Below are 20,021 nucleotides of genomic sequence, written 5' to 3'. Positions count from 1 at the left end.
AGCACATTTATAATTCCAAAAATGCAAAAAAACAAAAACAAAAAAAAAACCAAACCCCATCCAAACCTTTTGAACCTAACCCAAAACTACACCACCACCCCAGGTTTCACTCACTTGGGGCAAAGTTTTCACTTGAGACATCCTGCCTTCCTGCTAACAGGCCAAGTGGACTTGAACTGGAGAGCAAAATAAATGGCTTGCTTAAAACGGGACAGAGTGTACGCTGAAACCGCGTAGTCCAGAAAAGACATATGTGCTGCAGGAAGGACTTAACAGTGATAGCTTTTCTTCCATGGCCTTATACATATGCTTCTGCTTCTATCCATCTATGACGAAAAGACTGTATCATTGTATTGTAATTGTACATTTCTACAGTACTGCCAAATTATATTACAAGTCAACATCTTTCTTTAGCCAAGTTGTGAAAGGCCACACATTGTGCATCCAGTATAATGAGCTAATTGTATGGTCTCATAAGACTTAGAGCTTTTTTTCTTTCTGTCTTTTGGTTTTCTTAGTTGCTGAGAAGACAAAGGAGCAGGCATCACAGCTGGGTGGAGCTGTCTTCTCAGGAGCTGGCAATATTGCAGCTGCCACAGGGCTGGTCAAGAAAGAAGACTTCCCCAGTGATGTGAAAGTAGGTATCCTGCACCCTTCAGGTGGCTATAAGAGCTGTTAAGAATCAATCTAGGGCAGACGAATTTCAAAGCTACCATAGAAAAAAAGCATAGCTGATCTCCAATGGATCTGAGTGACATTTGATATTGATGTAAGATCTTTTGTTAATTTAATTTCCCCAAAACTGAAGGTTGGCTATGTTATGATTTTAGGCTGCATTCTTATTTTGGGATGAGGACCTGTTAGGATGAGCAGGAAAAAAAATGCAATGGCATTCCAATAATTTTGCATGACAGGATATCTCATGCTTTGGGATGAGGACCTATAACCATGGTGTGCAGCCATGGGAGTGCATGTGTACAAGAACAAGTGTTTTTGCATACATCAGTTGTGCAGTAACATATTAATACAATATGTGTGAAAATATGTATCCCATCATTTGTGCATACTGTTAAAGGCGGTGTTATTAGCTTATCTCAGCATCACATGCTGATGATGGGGTTTTTTATGCTTCATTTTTATAACTTACTTGATGAATGTATACATTTGGGCTGGCATGTGCCCAGAAGCACAACTTCGTGCATCTTGAGGCTGAGGAAACCAAACCGTATTACAGAAATTGTCTGGCTGCTGCAGGACTGCCAATCTGAGAAAAAAACTCTCGAATCTTGCAGCTGAGCTGCCCGTGAACCATTTGCTTCCAGCTTAGCTTAAAATAGCAACAGCTAAAGATGAAATGAGGCCAGTGCATTCAGGCAGGAAGAGGCACGCTGCTCTACTCAGCAAGCGGGGAAGGAGCCTATGAAGAGTGATGTCAGTCTGCCAATCACAGGGCTCTTCCCAACAGCCATGTTGATGCTTTCCTTCCATCTTTGAGATGGGAAGAAACAATGTCATTTAAAAAATTGTGGACCCACAAGCCTACCTGTTACCACAGCTTTGGAATGAGACTGTTATTTCTGCTGTCACAGGAAGCAATGAGGGTTACTTTCAGGACAACAATTGCTTAGCCGTGAGGGATAGAGAAGCTGGCAGGCAAAGGAGGATGACGTGGAGAGGGCAAGAGAGGCTGCAATCAGTGCGTGGGAGGTGCAGCAGCTGTTTTAAATTTACCTCATTGAACAGACAGTGGCAAGGTGGGGGCTGTAGCTTTCCAGACCACCTATGAACACTTGAGGTAACACAGAAATGAATGCAGCTTTTTATAGATTTGTAAACAAACAAAGAATTGTGCCATTCAATAAAACCAGGGATTGTCTGGAAAAGTAAAAAACAATTGACTTTTCCTCCTATAACTGGTGCTTTACATATGCAAAGAGCTTACAAATGGGAATACTGGCTTCGTAGAAGAACTGCACTTGATCATTCACAAGACCAATATTTTCTTGATCCAAATTGCACATGCACACAACAAGAGCTATCTTGTTGGCTGCTACAGTATAAGAGAAATGGCCTTGAAGGCATGGAGCAGAGGGTGGCCCTGCAATAATCCAACTGGAGCTCAGCAGATTGTTTATTTCTAATGAATTTCTTCTGTGCAATGGGCATCTCTGCAGAGAAGTCTTTTACCATGTTAATTGGAAAACACTCCTAACGAGCTGGAACAGCTTGGCTCTCTATGAGAGGAAGTGGAAAACTTGTCCTCACAACAAATTGTTGGGCATTCATATACAGTATAGACGAACCCATAGAACTAATGTTTGAAAGCGGGGGGAGAAACCTCTGGCCCATATGCCAAGCATAATTTTATGTACTTTGGTCATGTGCTTTGTCACTGCCATTTCTCTAAATAATCCTAAATATTCTAGCCTTTCATCACAAAGAGAGCATTTGAGCCCCCTGATCACTGTGGTTGACATCTTCGGTCCTTTTTAAGCTTTCTCTCTGCGTTTTAAAAGTGCAACTAGAATGTTCTATGATATTCAATATGTGACTGAACCATATAAGATTATTAAAATGTTGAAATATATTTTCAGTTCATTTCCCACTGATCCCTACCATAGAATTTGCCCTTTTCAACAGCTTCTGCACATCTCCCTTGAACTAGAGCCCATACTGTTTTTTTCTGTTTAGTTCACATAGGTTATGTGAAATTTGCATAGGGATGGTGTGGCTTGTCCAATGTACTAACAGTATTTACTACTTGGTTAACCACTCGCATAGTTTAAAAAGATCCTTCAGGAACTGTTTTCAAGTCATTTTTGGTTTTTATCCACCACATATCTGAAAATTTAGTCTGTTCCCTGCTCTACTGCTAAATAAAGATAATTTAAGAACAAGTTAAATCAGCATTGATCTTAATTCAGATCCTTGAAGGACTCCAATTGAAAAAAAAAAGATCATTTATTCCTACTCTCACCCCATTCCCATTAAATACACCCTTTGATGAGGAATTATATTGTTGATAGGTTTACTTCCATGTACCCACTGGCACTTTAAACAAAACTCTAAAATATCAATGAAGCACAATTTACCTTTGTAGAATCCATACTAATTTTTTTTCAGCAGGGCTCAGTTGTTTTTTCTTTTATTGTCCTTCCTGCCCATGGTTCAGGAAATTAATAAAGCTTAATTGCATAACAAAGATATCAGTTCTATAACTTTTTTTTTAGCAAAAACAAATGCAAAGCATTCATTCATTCATTCCAGATTCATGCAATCTTATACCTTCCTTGAACATCCCAGTGAAAAGAAGGATGTGACTGGCTAACAATGCCAATTCATAAGATAAGTGGAATACCTGCTGATTACTATTAACTCTGCTCTAAATGATCTTCCATCATACAATAACATATAGAACTACAGAGGAGATCTATCAAACAATGGCTGGGTTTGCATTACATGTTAAGCTATGTGATCGGCCAACTTGTGAATTAGATACTGTAAACCCAACCAGGGATGTTAATGTATAATTCATGTAGGAATCTAAACATTTCCAGCAAACCATTGTTAACCATGTTTGGTATGTTGTGCAAATGCAGCCATTACTTTCCCGGTGTCATTATTCCTCATTACCTAGTCTTTTAGTTGCTAAGTATTTTTAAAACATTCCTGTAAAATATATGTTGTCTATGAAATTTTCATGAGAGTGTAGCTTATGGGAAAAGAGGCAATCCAGGAGTGGGTACTGTGAGAAGCAAGAGTTTCAAAAAGGCTGATTATAACTTTGCCTGGGCATTTACTCTTATGGTTTTAAAGATTATGTTTTTGCCCCAATGTAGCAATGAAAAATACCTTTCTGAAATCCATGTGATGTTTGTTCCTAAATAATTTGCCAATTATTTAGACTTCATAAGTTTATTTTTTTTATAGAAACCTTCAGAGGACGTATTGGAAATGCTCTTGCAGAAATAAGTAATATTGGCTGTCATTTTTCATTTGTAGCCTGAAGAGGTTGGTCAGGAAGCAGTGGAGGAGCCACTGATAGAGCCACTGTTAGAACCCGAGAGTGAGAATTATGAAGAGCCACCGCAGGTGAGTGAAGCAGAATTAAGGCAAACTGATTACAAAATGGGAATGAGAAATTCTGGGGAATAAAGGAGTTTAGCCTTCTATCTCCCCACTCCCTGAGTCCTGCTGTCTGCTTCATCATGGCAGTGGGACTTCCTGGGAGATTTGAATCAGGAATGCTGGGTGTGTATGCTAAGAGTATGAAGATCATCCTAAAGCTAAAGCAAGCAGGCACCTATGTCGGGCAGAAGCAATATAGGAAGTTACTGGAAGCAGTAATAACAATCATTTCATAAAGTGCAGAAGAAGGCACTGGTAAACCACTCCTATGTTTTACCAAGAAAATCACATGTGTTGACAAGATAAAATGACTGATGATATACCAGACTGATTAGATGTACTCAACTCACTACTGAAGAAGGGTTGAAGCTCTTTTTGGAGTACTAATAATGTTTTTGATGTGGATTAAAGGTTTCCAGGCATTTAGTTGCTGATACTGCCATAAAGGGAGGGGGGAGAGGAACCCAAAGCTACAAAGACAGAATTACAGTGGGAACATGGCATATATAGGCATAAGTATAATCTTTATTGTCATTGTACTTAAATACAACGAAATTGGTTTTAATCTCACTGGTGCAACATTATAACAGAAACGAAAAAAGAAAGAAAAAGAAAAAAAACCTAGCGTGTGCATGGAATGATTGTGGTTGTATTTAAAAGTCTCACAGGCCAAGGATAGAAACTATCTTTAAACCTGTTTGTTCGGCTGGCTATGCTTTGATGCCTTCTGCCTAATGGTAGAAGGGCAAAGAGACACTGACCAGGGTGTGAATCATCTCTGAGTACCTTCCTTACTCTGCTAAAGCAGCGACAACCAATGGTTTCTTGTGCCGAATTGATCTCTCTCTGTAGTGCCTTCCTGTCCGCAGCTGTTAAACCAGCATACCATACTCTAATACAATTTGTGAGGACACTTTCTATGGTGGACCAATAGAAAGAGGTCATCAGCCGTTGTTCCACCTGATTTTTTCGCAGGACTCTAAGGAAATGAAGTCTCTGTTGGGCCTTTTCAATCACCAGAGACGTGTTGTTTCTCCAGATGAGATCTTGACTAATAAGCACTCCCAAGAATTTAAAAGAGGAAACCCTCTCCACACAGCCCCCCTCAATATACAGTGGGGCAGGTTCCTCTCTGTGCTTCCGGAAATCTAGCACCATCTCCTTTGTTTTAATAGTATTTAGATGTAAGTTGTTTCTTGAGCACCATGTGGATACCTTCTGGACTTCTTCCCTGTATGCTGATTCGTCCCCTCCAGTTATGAGACCAGCACTGTTGTGTCGTCTGCAAACTTTATTATGATGTTGGATGGATCAGAGGATATGCAGTCATATGTATACAGCGAGTACAGGTATGGGCTGAGCACACAGCCATGAGGGGAGCCTGTGCTGAGCTTCAGCATGGAAGATGGACGATCCGTCAGGAAGTCTTTGATCCATTCACTAGTGAGGGGAGGGAAATTCAGGTCAGTCAACTTTTCAATGAGAATTCCTGGTAAGATGGTGTTAAAGGCCGAGCTATAGTTTATAAAAAGCATTCTGACATAATTCCCAGATTTCTCAAGGTGGCTCAGTGCAATTTGTAGAGCAGTGGTCATGGTGTCCCCTGTCGACCTGTTGCTTCTATAAGCAAACTGGTGTTGATCAAAATTTGGTGGAAAACAGGACCTGAGGTGTTGTAGGACCAGACTCTCAAAGCACTTCATCACTATAGACATCAGTGCAATGGGTCTATAGTCATTCAAGCTTTTTATGGCTTTCTTCAGAACTGGGATAATTGTGGTTGCTTTCAAGCATGAGGGGACTATCTAGCCTGTTGCAGGGAGAGGTTAAAAATCCTTGTCAGGACCCCTGTTAATTGGTCAGCACAGGTTTTTAAGACTTTCCCCAACATCCCGTCTGGACCTGCAGCTTTGTTGGGATTTACAGCCTTCAGCTCAGCTCTCACTTGATGTTCATCCAGGGTGAGTGGCTGTAGGTCAGAGGGCCTTTGGGCTAGAGCCACAGAGACTGATATTTTGACCTCAAAGCGGGTGAAGAGGCTATTTAGCTCCCCTACTAGCAGGGCATTAGCATTAGCTATTTTTTTCGTATTGCCCTTATAGTTGGTTAGGTATTGTAGCCCCTGCCACACCTGTCTTGAGTTATTATCTTCCAGATACTTCTCTACCTTTTGTTTGTATTTCTGTTTAGCCGCCTTAATGCCTCTTCTCAAGTTTGCCCTGGCTTCATTGTATTTGTATTTGTTTCCTGCCTTGAAGGTGGAGTTTTGGGCTCTCAGAAGTGATTGTACCTCTGCTGACATCCAGGGTTTACGATTACTGTAAACTCTGATGCGCTTATTCACTGTTACATTGTCTGTGCATATTTTAATGTATGAGAGTACAGTGTCAGTGAATTCTTGCAGTTCCAAATGTTCAAATATACTCCACTCGGTAGTCTCAAAGCAATCCTGCAACTGGCAGAGTGCTCCCTCCGGCCAGATTTTCACAGTTTTCAAGACTGGTCGTATCCTTTTCCTAAGGGGGATATACTTTGGGCACAGTAGCAGAGAGATGTGGTCAGACGTACCCAGATGGGAGAGGGGATTGCTGTATATGCCTGTCTTAAGTTTGAGTACATATGATCTAGAGTATTCTTACCTCTGGTGGTACACTGCACATACTGCACAAACTTAGGGAGAACATACTTTAGACTGGCTTGATTAAAATCCCCAGCCACGATAAAAGCGCCCTCAGGGTAAGTTTGCTGCTGCCTCTCGATGGCGTCATGTAACTTAGAGAGCGCTGCGCTAACATTTGCATCAGGTGGAATATAGACAGCAGTGATAACTATAACAGAAATCTCTCTAGGTAAATAAAATGGCCGACAAATGACAGTTAAGAATTCCACATCTGCAGAACAGTGAGTATAAGCAACTCTACTGTTAGTACATCAGTTATTATGTGTGTAAATACAAAGTCCTCCACCTTTGCTTTTACCAGAGTTGCTGTTTCTGTCAAAGCGGTGTGTGGTGCGGTTAGTTAGCTCCATTGACACATCCGGTACAAGTGGATGAAGCCAGGTCTCTGTGATGATCATCACACAGCAGTCACAAATTAGCTTATTCGCTGCCATCCATAGCTGTAGTTCATCAGTTTTGTGGACAAAGTATCTAGAGTTGGTTAGAAAAATGCTTGGTAATGCTGGTCTGTGAGGCTGCTTCCATAACCGAACTAGCAAACCAGCTCTGCATCCCCGCTTCTGCTTTCGCTTTCTTCGCCACCTCCTAAGCCCAACAACGATCGATGGAGAACCTGGCAGTCCTACTATGTTACTCGGTATATTATGAGACTGCTGGAAGTCGCTGGTAATATCTAGTCAACTAGAAGATCAATCTTTAATAACTCCCTGCGGGTATATAGTTTTTGCCTAACTCTACTGTGGCACCAGGAGCTCAAAGCCGCAGCGTCTAAGCGCGCCGCCATCTTGGGGGGGAAAATGATATGAAAAAAATATATGAAACATAAACATGGAAAAGTTGAACAGTGAAAGATGAAATTAATTAACAGTGACATCTTAGATATCACAAAACTGAAACAGAGTGGAATTGGGAATTTTCAATCAGTACTTCATGTTTACTATTCGGGACATGAAAAAAAGGTATTGCTTTCATAATTATGAAGGATATACATAGCAGAGACAGTATTGAGGTATAATGAGTAAATGATCAAAGAATACAAAGTAGACTTTATGAACAACTCTTTAATGTAATGATTCTCCAAATTTATGTTCCAACTATTGAGGCAGAAAAAGAGAAGACTGATGAGTTTTATGGTCAAATTGAATTTGAAATTGATCAAACGTGTAAACAAGATGTGCTTGTTTGACGGGAGACTGAAATGCCAAAATTTGAATTAGTAAGGAAAATGTGGCTGGAGTTAGAAAATAGAAATTAAGGAGAATGATTTACCAATTTATGGCATCCAATAATGTCTTTATTGGTAACACATTGTTTAAACAAATTGACACCTTAATGCATGGAACAGATCACAAACTCTCTTGTGCAAATTCCACAGGGAAGAACAAAGCCAACCAGCTTCAACAATATGATTTTCAGCTCACCATTTTCAAGAACATTAGGAATTGCTACAAAAGGCAAAAAGCTAAATAAAACTTTAAGCCAAGAAAGTTATAAACAAATTAAGGGATGAGAGAAAATTGGAATATTAAGACTTTTATAATAAGGTTTTGGGAATAATTATATAAATAATTGTGGAGAAAATTGTTTGGTCTTTCCTGAGTTGTAATAGAAATTTGAGACTCTACAATTTCAGAAATTGGGACACTAAAGGGAACTAAAGTTTCCAGGCAGAAAAGGGAGAGGAAAAAAAGTGAAAGTTTGCTTTTAATCTTGGTTAGTACCGGAATTTACAAAATGACATTTGAAATAATCCAGATTTTTGAAGAGGGGTCAGACATTAGCACCTACAATGTCAGCAATGGTGTCTGCTTCTAGGGACAGACTGTTTCTCAAAGAAGTTAATAAAGGAATGGCAGAGGTAAAAGAGAAACCTGCTGAGATAAGTTTAGGATAAAGAGGTGGAGAAAATTTTGCCTGATGGAGAAATATTAGAACTAGAAATACTGAAAAATAAAAAACAAATCCCACCCCAAAAAGCATGGATTATAAAACAGAGAAGAAACTGAAATGGAAACACAAATGATAAGCAAGACAATTTATGCATTAGCATATAGATAAAGATGGGTTGGGAAAAATAGATATTTATTTCTAACCTTATGAGATGTCAATGTTCCAACAAACAAATGAAAAATTATTATGTTTGTTTATACTTGTGGTGGAGATTAAAGAAAAAGTAATTTCTTTAAATATATTTTTAATCTTTTTTTTCTTACATTTTCCTTTTCCTTCTCTTGAATCTCTTCTTCCAGCTCTCTTTTTTCTCTTTTAGTTTGTATTGGCTTATTCTATTATAATTACATTTTTCAATAAAAATTAGTTTTGAGAAATACAAACAACCGGTCACTTTACCCGCCATGTTTAAATGCAGGGGCTTTTGTAAGTAGGCAGTTTTGTTTAGTAAATAATTATAGTTGATAGGATAAAGACGGCAAGTAAAAAGTAGAAGAGTGGATCTGTAGGATAAGCTTTTCTGTTCTCTGCTCTAGAGCTGGGTTATTTTGCCTCATGTCCTTCTATCATCTAATACAATTAATGTTTTCCCTTTCTTTCCAGGAGGAATATCAGGAATATGAGCCAGAAGCATAATGGCCACAGCTGTTCCCGACACTTCCACCAGCAGCACAATAACAATAATTTCTTCTTCCCTATCCACATCCATCTCTCCAAAGGAAGGCCTTGATGCAGATGGTAATGGAGAGAACCCCCCATACCCCGTCCTGTCATGAGTTCTTCCTCCAATTCTGCTCCAAGAGACCTCATCAGGATCAGTGTTTTGTGTATTGTGGTCTTTAGCGTTAAAGAGAAAGAATACTGAAGACAAACCCTGGCCGCAGTGGTTTGTGTACATGTGTACATTTCAAAGCCCAGCCTTACTGCCTGTCTCCCTCCCAGTGCAGTAGGGCCAGACTTCATGTGTCTGTAAGCAGCATGTTGTATCTTCTCTGTTTTTAAACAGAGCATTCCATGTCCTTGACTGGGACCTTGCACTAGGCCCACTGTACATTTGCTTGCACGTGAATCATGCCAACTCCGTTCCATTATCATTGGAACTTTTTAAAAAAATATATCTCCGTCCTGGTCATGTAAAAGAGACTTCCTGATTTTAACGGTGCAGAAGTTGTGTCTATGTATCCTAAACAAAAGGAGCATTTTTCCTTTCCTGCCCCCAGCGCTCTGTATATTTTGACTGTGGCAGGGATATATATATACCTCCCACTGTCGCTGTATGTGCAATCCTGGGTTGCTGCCAGTGATGCGGCTACCCATCTCCATGAATAAAGCCAATTCTTGATGGTAGCTGTTTTTCTGCTTCCACTTAGTTCATAGGTCAAGAGGGGGAGCAGTTATCCAGTGCTTTTCTGAGAACAAGGTAGTTTTCAATGGGCCAAGTGTCCACATTGCTGACCTTTCAAGGCTTTGAGAAGAGCATAACTGTAATGTCTAAGGGAAGTGGCGGATGTTGCTTCTTACAAACTAATACAACTTTAGTGGGTTTTTTTTTCAAAATTGAAGTATAAGCAAATCAGTAACTAAAATGGAACATCCATTGGAAGTGCTGAACAAGCCCCTTAAGCAGGTATATTGTTTTCACCCTAGATGAATAAGCTAGAGGTCTTAAAATTGAACTGCCAATATTATATCCATCTCTATTGTGCAGTCATACTTGAACCAGAACTCTATTCTGCACAAGATTTAAAAAAACAAACCGTAACGGTAGAAAACATGTAGAGAAAATAGTCAAAGGACAGAAATACCTTTTCTGAAAGATTATAACATTTATGGCTTAGAACCTGATAGAAAGAAAGTAAGGAAGATAATTGTGCATGGTACAGAGAAAGTGAATTTTTTTTTTGTTCTCCTTCTCTTATAAAACTAGAACCTAGGCACTTCCATTGAAGCTGATTTGCAGGAAATTGAAGATAGAAACAACATACGATAATTTATAAAATTTGCTATCACAAGACACAGTGAGAGTAGTTTAGACTACTTTTTAACACAAATTCATTGGAAATGTATCAATAGATATCATTAAGCCATAAAGCAGCTTCAGTCCCATAAGCCAGTGAGGGCAAACCTTTTCGGCACTGAGTGCCCGAATTGGAACGCGCATGTGTGCCAGAGTGCCGTAAACCGGAAGACCAGCTGGCCATGGTACGCATGCCCACAGAGAGGGCTCTGTGTGCCACCTCTGGAATGCATGCCATAGGTTAGCCATCATGGCCATAAGCTATCACTAGGGAACCATTATCAGAGAAGGAAACTTATTTGCATTATTGTATTTATTGGCTTCTCAGAGGCATCTGATTGGTGATTGCTAGAGACAGAACGCTGTGCTAGATAAGCCATAGATCTGATCCAAGAGAGCTATTATAGTCTTAAGATATACATGTCAACACACACACACACGAATACCCCTATTCAGCCTTAAAATATTAGGGCAACACTGTCTTCTGACATAACAATTATTAGAAATTAATATAGTCTACTGAATACCAAGCCTGCTTATAAGTAGTCGATCTAGTATCCAATTCCAAAACAGTTGCACTGCCATTAATTAATAATAATGCTATTCATGTTATTGATGAAGACAGTATGTAATAAATCTTGATTAAAAGGGCATTTTGCTTACTTTTAGTGGGAAAATCACGCTTCAGAAAAACTGCCACGGGGCAGAAAAATGTGTGCCTTCCACTTTGAAATGAGAAAAAATTTAAAGTCTTTTAAACCACAAAATCTACTTTTGTGGCTTGAAATCCCTACCAATTTACCTACCCAATATCTGAATAGTTGCTAAAAGATAAGAACAATATTGTAGCTGCTAATTTCCATGTTATTTTGTTAAGTTATAGATGGCTTAATAATTTGTGGAGTTTCTTATTACAACTTTTATTTTAAAATCAATACCAATCTTACATTGTCTCCCTTTCCTGTGATAAAGCTTTCTCGATAAACATTTCAGTCTATTTCAATTTGTCTATTTGTCTTAAATACATACATATCAAGATTACAGACCTAAATGTCATTCCTGAAACTCTTAGAATGGTGGTTCTGTTTGATATTTTAAGATACATTACTTTGTTTAGCAATTCTGAATTGCCCTTTTGAATCCTATATGTTCTTTTGCATTTTTAACACATGCCTACAGTTGTCAAGAAAAACATGTATTACCTGCTTGATGACTTCACATACAATGACAGCATGCTACGCAATTTGTCTTGCACAACATTAGCCCCTACTTTAACGTCACATCTAAGACCAGCAATTAAACTACTAAACGAAATAGCCACAAGGTTGATTACTAAATGATTTCCTAGATTATCAACCTGAACTTTGATTTTCTAGCAACAAGAAAAAAAATATTTTATTGAGAATGTGACCTATTAGAACCTATTTTCTTGCAATTTGTTAAAGCCCAAAATAGATAGCAAAGAAAACAAAAGAATTGGAAAAATACATTTTGTCAGTAAAAGTATTGATACAATGGATGAGATGGGAAATTTATGGCAGCAAAATGGCCCATGTAAGTTCTAATTTGAAGAAGCAGGTAGGGGTCTGAATAAACTGCGAGGGTGATGCCTCAGTTATAAACCTGGTATTAATTTACAACAATCCCAAAGGTTGCAAAACCAACAGTATTAACTAAATAATGTTGTAAAAGTTACCCCTCAGCGAATTGGAACTTAGTATTAATCAATATATAAATAAAATGAAAATCTTAAAGAGGAATTGCTAGAGAAGTAAAAAAAAAGTTTTTATTTCCTTGTCCCCAATCTTTACATGTTTTTAACCATTAAAAGGGAAAAAAATTAGAGCTGCATCAACAGAGAAGAGGCAATAGGTGACTATTTACATGCACTTATTAAATTGAGAAACCTCAGATCCTACTCTGAATTGCAGATATTTGCAATCATCACATGAGTATATGTAAATAAAGTTGTCATGACTACTATACAAAACTCTCAAATGAAACTTAGATTTCTCAAAGCCTGAATTGGCCTCAGGCTCCATTTCAGTCAAGTGGAAGTAAAAAACATTCATCTTCATCTGTGGAAAAGGCTCAGTTGCTCCCATTTAGAAAATATGCTTTTATGAAAAATGGTAGTGAATGATAGAGAATTGGTCTGGAGGGGAAGGGAAGAACATTATTCACCAAAGATTATCAACATCACCCATGATGATAAAGACTGACACGTGAAAAAAAGTGAAGCAGTTCCCAAATGGCAATATACAGCTAGTCCTTATTTAGCAACCACAATTGAGGCCAGTGCTTAGTTGTTAAGCAAAGCAGTTGCTAAGTGAAACTGCAACTGTACTTCTGACCGTTCTTCAGCTTTTCTTTGCTTTACAGACCTGCAAAGATCATAAATGCAAGGACTGATCATAGAGTTTAATGGATTGTTGTAATGCACTCAACCTGGGACTGCCTTTGAAGAACATCCAGGAGCTTCAACTGGTGCGGAATGCAGTTGCCCAGACAGTTATGTGTGCTTCTAGAATGGCGCATGTTAATCTCTGTTCTGCAAATTGCGCTGGTTACTAGTTTGCTTCTAGACGCAATTCAAGGTGCTTTAAAGATCAAAATCATCAGATTTTGATCTTTAAAGCTCGGCATGGGACCAAATTATCTGATGGACTATCTCTTCCTGGTTACATTTACACGCCCCATCAAGTACAATAGAAAGGCATGCTCCCACCTAGTCCTGTCAGTGAAGGAGGTTCCATCTGACAGAACCCAGGAGATGTGCCTTTTTTATTATAGTTCCTGCCCTCTGGAACACCATCCCCCACCCTGAGATGAGATTAGGCCATCCGTTAACCATCCGTAAAACCTTGACAACATGATTTTTCCATTAACCTGAGAATCACATGGCGAGCCTACAAACTGATTCAGTGACGCTAAATGACGGCTGTCTCCTTGCCATTTTGGGGTTCTTTTACATTGTTATTTTTTTTTTTTAATTCATGTCTGATTTTCATAGTAATATGGTTTGAATTATTATTTTCCTTGCAAGCCATCCAAAGTATCTTTTTACCTTGGGTGGCTATATACAAATTTGCCAAGTAAACAAAGTTACTTTTTACTCAACATCGTAACTGTGAACAGTTGTTAAACAAGGACTGTCTGTATTAGGCATTCTGAAGTCAAAGGTGCTACACCCATAGCCTTTCTGCACAACTCAGTGTTGATTTCAAATCTGAGTGTTTTGGCCTTTAATACTGTGTTCATAACTGGACATATGAAGAATGGGAGCTGCAATTTAGCAGTGAGCTGGACAACAGTTGTTATCAAACTCCTAAAGAGAATGATAAAAGCTCATTCTTTTAACACGAGTCCTCAGTTTCCGCATTTAATTCAGGGTGTCATTTATTAAAGTTAAACAGACTTTCCACATTGAATGAGAGGTCCTACACTTTGGCATCAATTTTCTAATTTAAAATCACGTATAGGCAGTCCTTGACTTACGGCCACAATTGGAACCAATCACTAACAAGGTGGTTATAGTCATGGTTGATTTTACTACATTTTTTGCCATGGTCATTAAGCAAATCACTGTGGTTCTCAAATGAATCATCATTCAGTGAATCTGGTTTCCTCCATTGACTTTGCTTATTGGAAACTGTCTGGGAAGGTCTCAAATGGCAATAATGTGACCCTGGGACACTGCAACCATCATAAGTACATGCTGGTTGCCAAGCACCAGAATTTTAATCAGGTGATCACAGGGGATGTTGTTATGGTTATAAGTGTAAGGACCACATAACTCACTTTTTTCAGTGCTCTTGTACCTTTGAAAGTTGTTAAGCAAATGGCTGCAAGTTGTTGTAAGATGGATGTAAGATGAATAGTTATACAGAAGCATAGCATGATAGCAGTCATGCCTTTAAATGCACAATATGTAAGATACCTTGTTCTTTTATTTTAATACCAAGTTGGTGGTATGGGAGATTCATGACACCTGTTTTTTTATCCTATAGCAGGTGAAGAAAAAAAATCACAATGCTGTCTGAAATAAAGTGCTGGTACTTTGCTGCACACACTTGGTGGTTAACAATCTGGAACAACAAATCATAACTTGACTTATAACACTGAGCTTCAGTGTTGTCAATATGCATTGTCAGTACTGAAGACAGTGAAATGTCTTCACCATTTCATCTTGATGGAAGAAATAAAGTCTATCCCCACTCTTCTGGCTTCAGGAAATGCCTTAAAACTTGGCTATCTATGCTGGCTAACATGGGGCCCTGAAGGAGGAAGATGTTGGCTGGAGATGGCTAGTATAGTAACAGAGAAGCCGCCACCACCTCTCTGCTCCAGACCCATGGTTTTTTAGTTTGTTTTGATCTCTTGTCATTTCAATCATTTTTATATTTATATTTGTTTTTACTTCCATATGTTTTATTATGTTTAAGCCACTGAGTGTTATCTTGCACAGTAAGGTGAGCAACATATAAATTAGGTAGGTGGGTGGATGGGTAGGTGGGTAGGTAGGTAGGTAGGTAGGTAGATAGATGATAGATAGATAGATAGATAGATAGATAGATAGATAGATAGATAGATAGATGATAGATAGATAGATAGATAGATAGATGATAGATAGATAGATGATAGATAGATAGATAGATAGATAGATAGATAGATAGATAGATAGATAGATAGATGATAGATAGATAGATAGATAGATAGATAGATAGATAGATAGATAGATAGATGATAGATAGATAGATTGTCTTCAGGTGACATGGGACATACAATTAGTACAGGTAAGCCAAGCACAACTCATTGCTCTGGACTGTTTGACATTTAACCACTGCTATACTATGTTCATGAACTCAATTCAATTGTCACAATTAGTTAATGTATTCTGCAGGAAACCACAATAACACAAATATAATAACATGTGCATGACTACATAATAACATGACTGTAACTGAAGGAGAATTTAGAGGTCCAGACTAAAAGCCACCTAACCCAAATGCATCTTCCTGAAAAAAATAAAGCAATTACAAAAAAGCAATTTCCTAGGGCAACTAAAATTCAACTCAATCACAATAACATTAGAAGCCCAAAGAATGCTAATAAGCTGAGGCTTTAACCGCATCCTCTTTTGGCTTGTCTTTGCCTCCAGTACTTCAATAAGTGAATTAATGCTTCAATGTAATGTATCCTGGTATTTTGTTCCCTACAAAATTCTACTACACCAGCAATAGGTAATTGAAGATGTTGCATGCAGATACATAAGTTTTGGCATTTGCATGACTACATCATTATCCATGTATTATCTTTTGCCTCACTTGTCTCTCTGAGAATACCTCTCACATCCTGCTTGCTGCAGTCTGAAGACACTACTATTTTTGAAGGACAAGTCCCCATGATATCCCACTCAGTCTGCTGCTCCATATCATCCCCGGTCTGTTGCTGAAGCTATCTAGAGTGGTTTTTAAGATACTCCTCACTTAATGTCTATTCATTCAATGACAGTTCAAAGTTATGACTGCTGAAAAACTGGACTTCTGATTGATATTTATTTATGTATTTATAATTAATTAATTAATGACAGAAAGAAAAAGAGCAAAAGGTAAAGATAATGATAGAAGTACGTATACTATCAAAAAGAGAAAACAAAACAGAAAGTGCTCTAATAAAAAGTGAAAAAATGAGAGAAAAATATGTAAGTTACAATTCTATATATATTATATTTAATGCAAATATTAGTCAAGTATGTATATTTATAATACATTTATACATCTTTTTTTAAATTACTGTATTTTGTATGAGTCCCATATTTCCTTATACATGTCTAATAAGTCTACATCTATAGATAGTCCTCGACTTATGACCGTAATTGAGTTCAGAAATTGTGCCAGTTATTAAATGGGTCATCACAACTGTGCCCAATTTTATCTTTTCTGCAGCAGTCGTAAAACAAATGCTGTGGTCTTCCTTCCTTCCTTCCTTTTTCTTAATTAGCTGTCCATTTTATCACACCGTAACTCCGGGCAGCTTGTAACAAAACACACACACACACACACACACACAAACCAATTAACATCTGCAGATGCTACAATCCAATTACAGATGGGGAGGGTGGGGACAGGATTGGGGGAGGGGGGTGTCAGGGGAAAAACACCCTGTAGAAAATGAGGTCTATGGACCGAGGCTGATTCCCTTCCGCATATCTTTTGAGATATTAAAAAAATAAAATAAAAGTCTTTGACAAATATTCTAATTAATAAACAAACTTTAATAATAAAATAAAACAGAAAATAACTAATTGTTACATTTTGATAATGAAAAATCTCCGGTTGCCAAGTTGGCAGCCGAACAAAGAAGAAAGGAATTTAGTTCTGGAATGTGTAACGCATGCGCAATAAATCACTTTCAGATAAGAACTTTTATGACCTGCGCAATAACTCTTTCTTAGTTTAACTCTTGAGTGTCAATTCATTCAGTTCAGGCCTAGCAAACTTTTTAACATCGTGACACCCCTTCTTTTGCTAGTCTGGGCTGACGTCATCAAATCATCAATTAAGGCACATCTTCTTTCGCAGATACTCGTGTTGATTTGCGGCAAGTGGTTTGTTAAGCATGTCTGCGATCTGATCATGTGTAGAAACATATTGCAATTTAACAAAACCTTGCTTAACTAATTGCTTTGTGTTTTGATAACGAATGTCAATGTGTCTGGACCTAGAACCTGTAAAATGTGACTCAGAAATATAAACCACAGATACATTATCTTCCATCACGGTGATTGGTCGAATCGGACGTGTCCAGATATCTGTGATCAAAGCATCAAACCACGTTAGAGAATTACAAGCATCTGAAACACAAGCATATTCAGCTTCAGTAGATGAACATGAAACAAAACTCTGTTTTCTCACTTGCCAGTAAACAGGACAACCATTTAGGAACATCATGTAACCAGAAGTGCTTTTGCGTGACTTCTTGTCGCTCGCCCAGTCGGCGTCAGCAAAACAAATCAACTTTGGTTGATCAGCGTGTGTTGGTTCTAGCAATAACTTCATGTGTTTAGTGTGTTTTAGGTATTTCAATAACTTCTTAATGCATGACCAATGAAATTGTGTTGCCTTACCTACGTGTCGTGATAAAAGATTAACACTAAGTGCGATGTCAGGTCTGGTCCAACTACTAATGTATAATAGTGAACCAATGACTGAACGATAAAGTGTTTGATCCTCGAACTCAGGACTTGGTTCATGTGTTAAGTTGTGAAAATCTGTTTGCATGGGTGTCTTTGTTGTGCTAGCATCTTTCATGTTGCAATGATGTAGAATGTGGTCAATTTTCTCTTCTTGTGAAAGACTAAACCCCTTCTGTGTCTTTTCAATTTGAACACCTAAATAAGTGCTAATGTGTCCTAAAGATTTTAGTGTGAAGTATCTCTGCAAACTTTTAGCAAAAATCTCACTCATTTTCTTATTTGGACCAATATAAACAATATCATCAACATAAACAAGAATTATCTCATATGCATTGTTAGATCTTTTTGTGAACACGCATTCATCAGTTTCGGACTTAATAAAGCCCATTGAATTTAGTTTGTCAGTAAGACATAAATACCACATTAAACCTGACTGTTTCAGACCATAAAGACTTTTGTTCAGGAACCAGGTATCCCCTTCTTGCCTTCGGAATCCTGGAGGGCTTCTCACGTAGATCTCTTCATCTAGGTCTGCATGTAGATAAGCTGTGTCTACATCAAATTGAAAAACTTCTAAACCAAGAATAGTTGCAGTGGTTAAGGCAATTTTTACACTTTCAGTTCTGACTGTTGGTGAGTAAGTGTTTGTGTAGTCCTCAGGATAACGTTGAGCGAAACCCTGAGCTACAAGTCTGGCTTTGTATAAAGACTCACCATTCGGTTTCTTCTTGATTCTGTAGACCCATCGGGTGCCAATGACTTTCTTGTTTGCTGGAGGTTTTGCAGGTGTGAATACATTAAGTTTCTTTAAACTGTCCATTTCATCCTGCATTGCATCATACCACTTGTCTTGTTCTGAATCAGGAAGCTGTTTGATTTGTGTGAATGTCTCTGGAGGAAGAGTAACGTTGCAAATCAAAGGTACTGGTGTTTTTGTCAGTTGCCATGAATATCGTTGTGGAGGGATTCCTTTTGTGACCCTCTTGGAGCGTCTAGGAGCAACAGTCCAGTCTTCTTCTTCTTCATCATCATCATCCTCGTCCTCACGTTCGTCGCTAGCATCAGTATCCGCGGCTCGCGAAGACGGAACATCAGGTTGTGAAGAACTGGTAGAAGGAATATCTGCCTGTGAATTGTCATCAGGCTGCGTGGCATCTGGAACACCATCTCTAGGAAAATAAACTTCAGGATCATTGGAATGAATCCTGGACCAGTCAATATCTTCCTCAAAATTAGCAGATTGTGAAATGACAATCACATGTTTAGTATCAATGAATTTGTACCATTTTGAATTATCATCAATACCCATAAATCTCAGTCTCTTTGCTACTGTACCTCCCTTTCTTCTTTGACTTAAGGGAGTGTTCACCATAGCATATGAACCAAAAATATGGAGGTTCTTGAGATCGGGCTTGTAGCCATACAGCATGTAGAAAGGAGTTTGATTGATTACACTGCTCCAAGTACGGTTGACAATGTAATTTGCATATTTGATTGCTTCACCCCAGTATGCGTTACTGAGATTGGCATCTTCTAGAAGACAACGCATCATGGTTTGTAGAACCCCTTGTCTTCTTTCTACAACTCCGTTATGAGCCGGTGTATATGGAGCAGATGTCTGATGAAGAATTCCATTCTTACGCATCCAGTCCTGGAAACTCTGAGACATGAATTCTGCACCACGGTCACTCTGGATTCTGGCGATGCGAACTTGGTATTGTGTAGAAACAAAAGCTGCAAAGTCTTTAAAGATCTGAAAGGTCTCAAATTTCTCTCTCATAGGATATACAAATCCATATCTAGAATGATTATCTACAATTGTTAAAAAATACTTTCTGCCACCAAGTGTTGGTGGGAAAGGACCCACTATGTCAGTGTGTACCAAATCAAAAATGCGTGTTGACCGGCGTGTAGCGTGTTTTGGAATTGGAGCCGCCTTGGATTTAGCCTTTTTGCAAACCACACAATCCAAAAACACCTTACACCCCTTTAGATCCAAACCTTTTGCGAACTCCGGCATCTTTCTAAGAACACGGAAACTGGCATGC

General features: G+C 38.5%; 1 protein-coding gene across 5 annotated transcripts in view; it reads left to right on the top strand.

The window, feature by feature from the left end:
• The window catches only part of SNCB (synuclein beta), a 40,560-nt gene extending 28,788 nt beyond the window's left edge, over positions 1 to 11,772 (top strand). For all 5 annotated transcript variants that reach the window (XM_081969406.1, XM_081969405.1, XM_081969404.1 and 2 more), the window contains 3 exons: positions 519 to 637; positions 4,003 to 4,092; positions 9,362 to 11,772. In XM_081969406.1, the coding sequence (XP_081825532.1) occupies positions 519 to 637; positions 4,003 to 4,092; positions 9,362 to 9,394 (242 nt within the window). In that variant the 3' untranslated portion in view covers positions 9,395 to 11,772. The remainder of the gene's footprint in view (positions 1 to 518; positions 638 to 4,002; positions 4,093 to 9,361) is intronic.
• Positions 11,773 to 20,021: the final 8,249 nt, after the last annotated feature.

The sequence above is a fragment of the Natrix helvetica genome, assembly GCF_964273705.1.
Source record: "Natrix helvetica genome assembly, chromosome: 1".
NCBI lineage: Eukaryota > Metazoa > Chordata > Lepidosauria > Squamata > Natricidae > Natrix > Natrix helvetica.
This window is presented reverse-complemented; position numbering and strand designations above follow the sequence as displayed.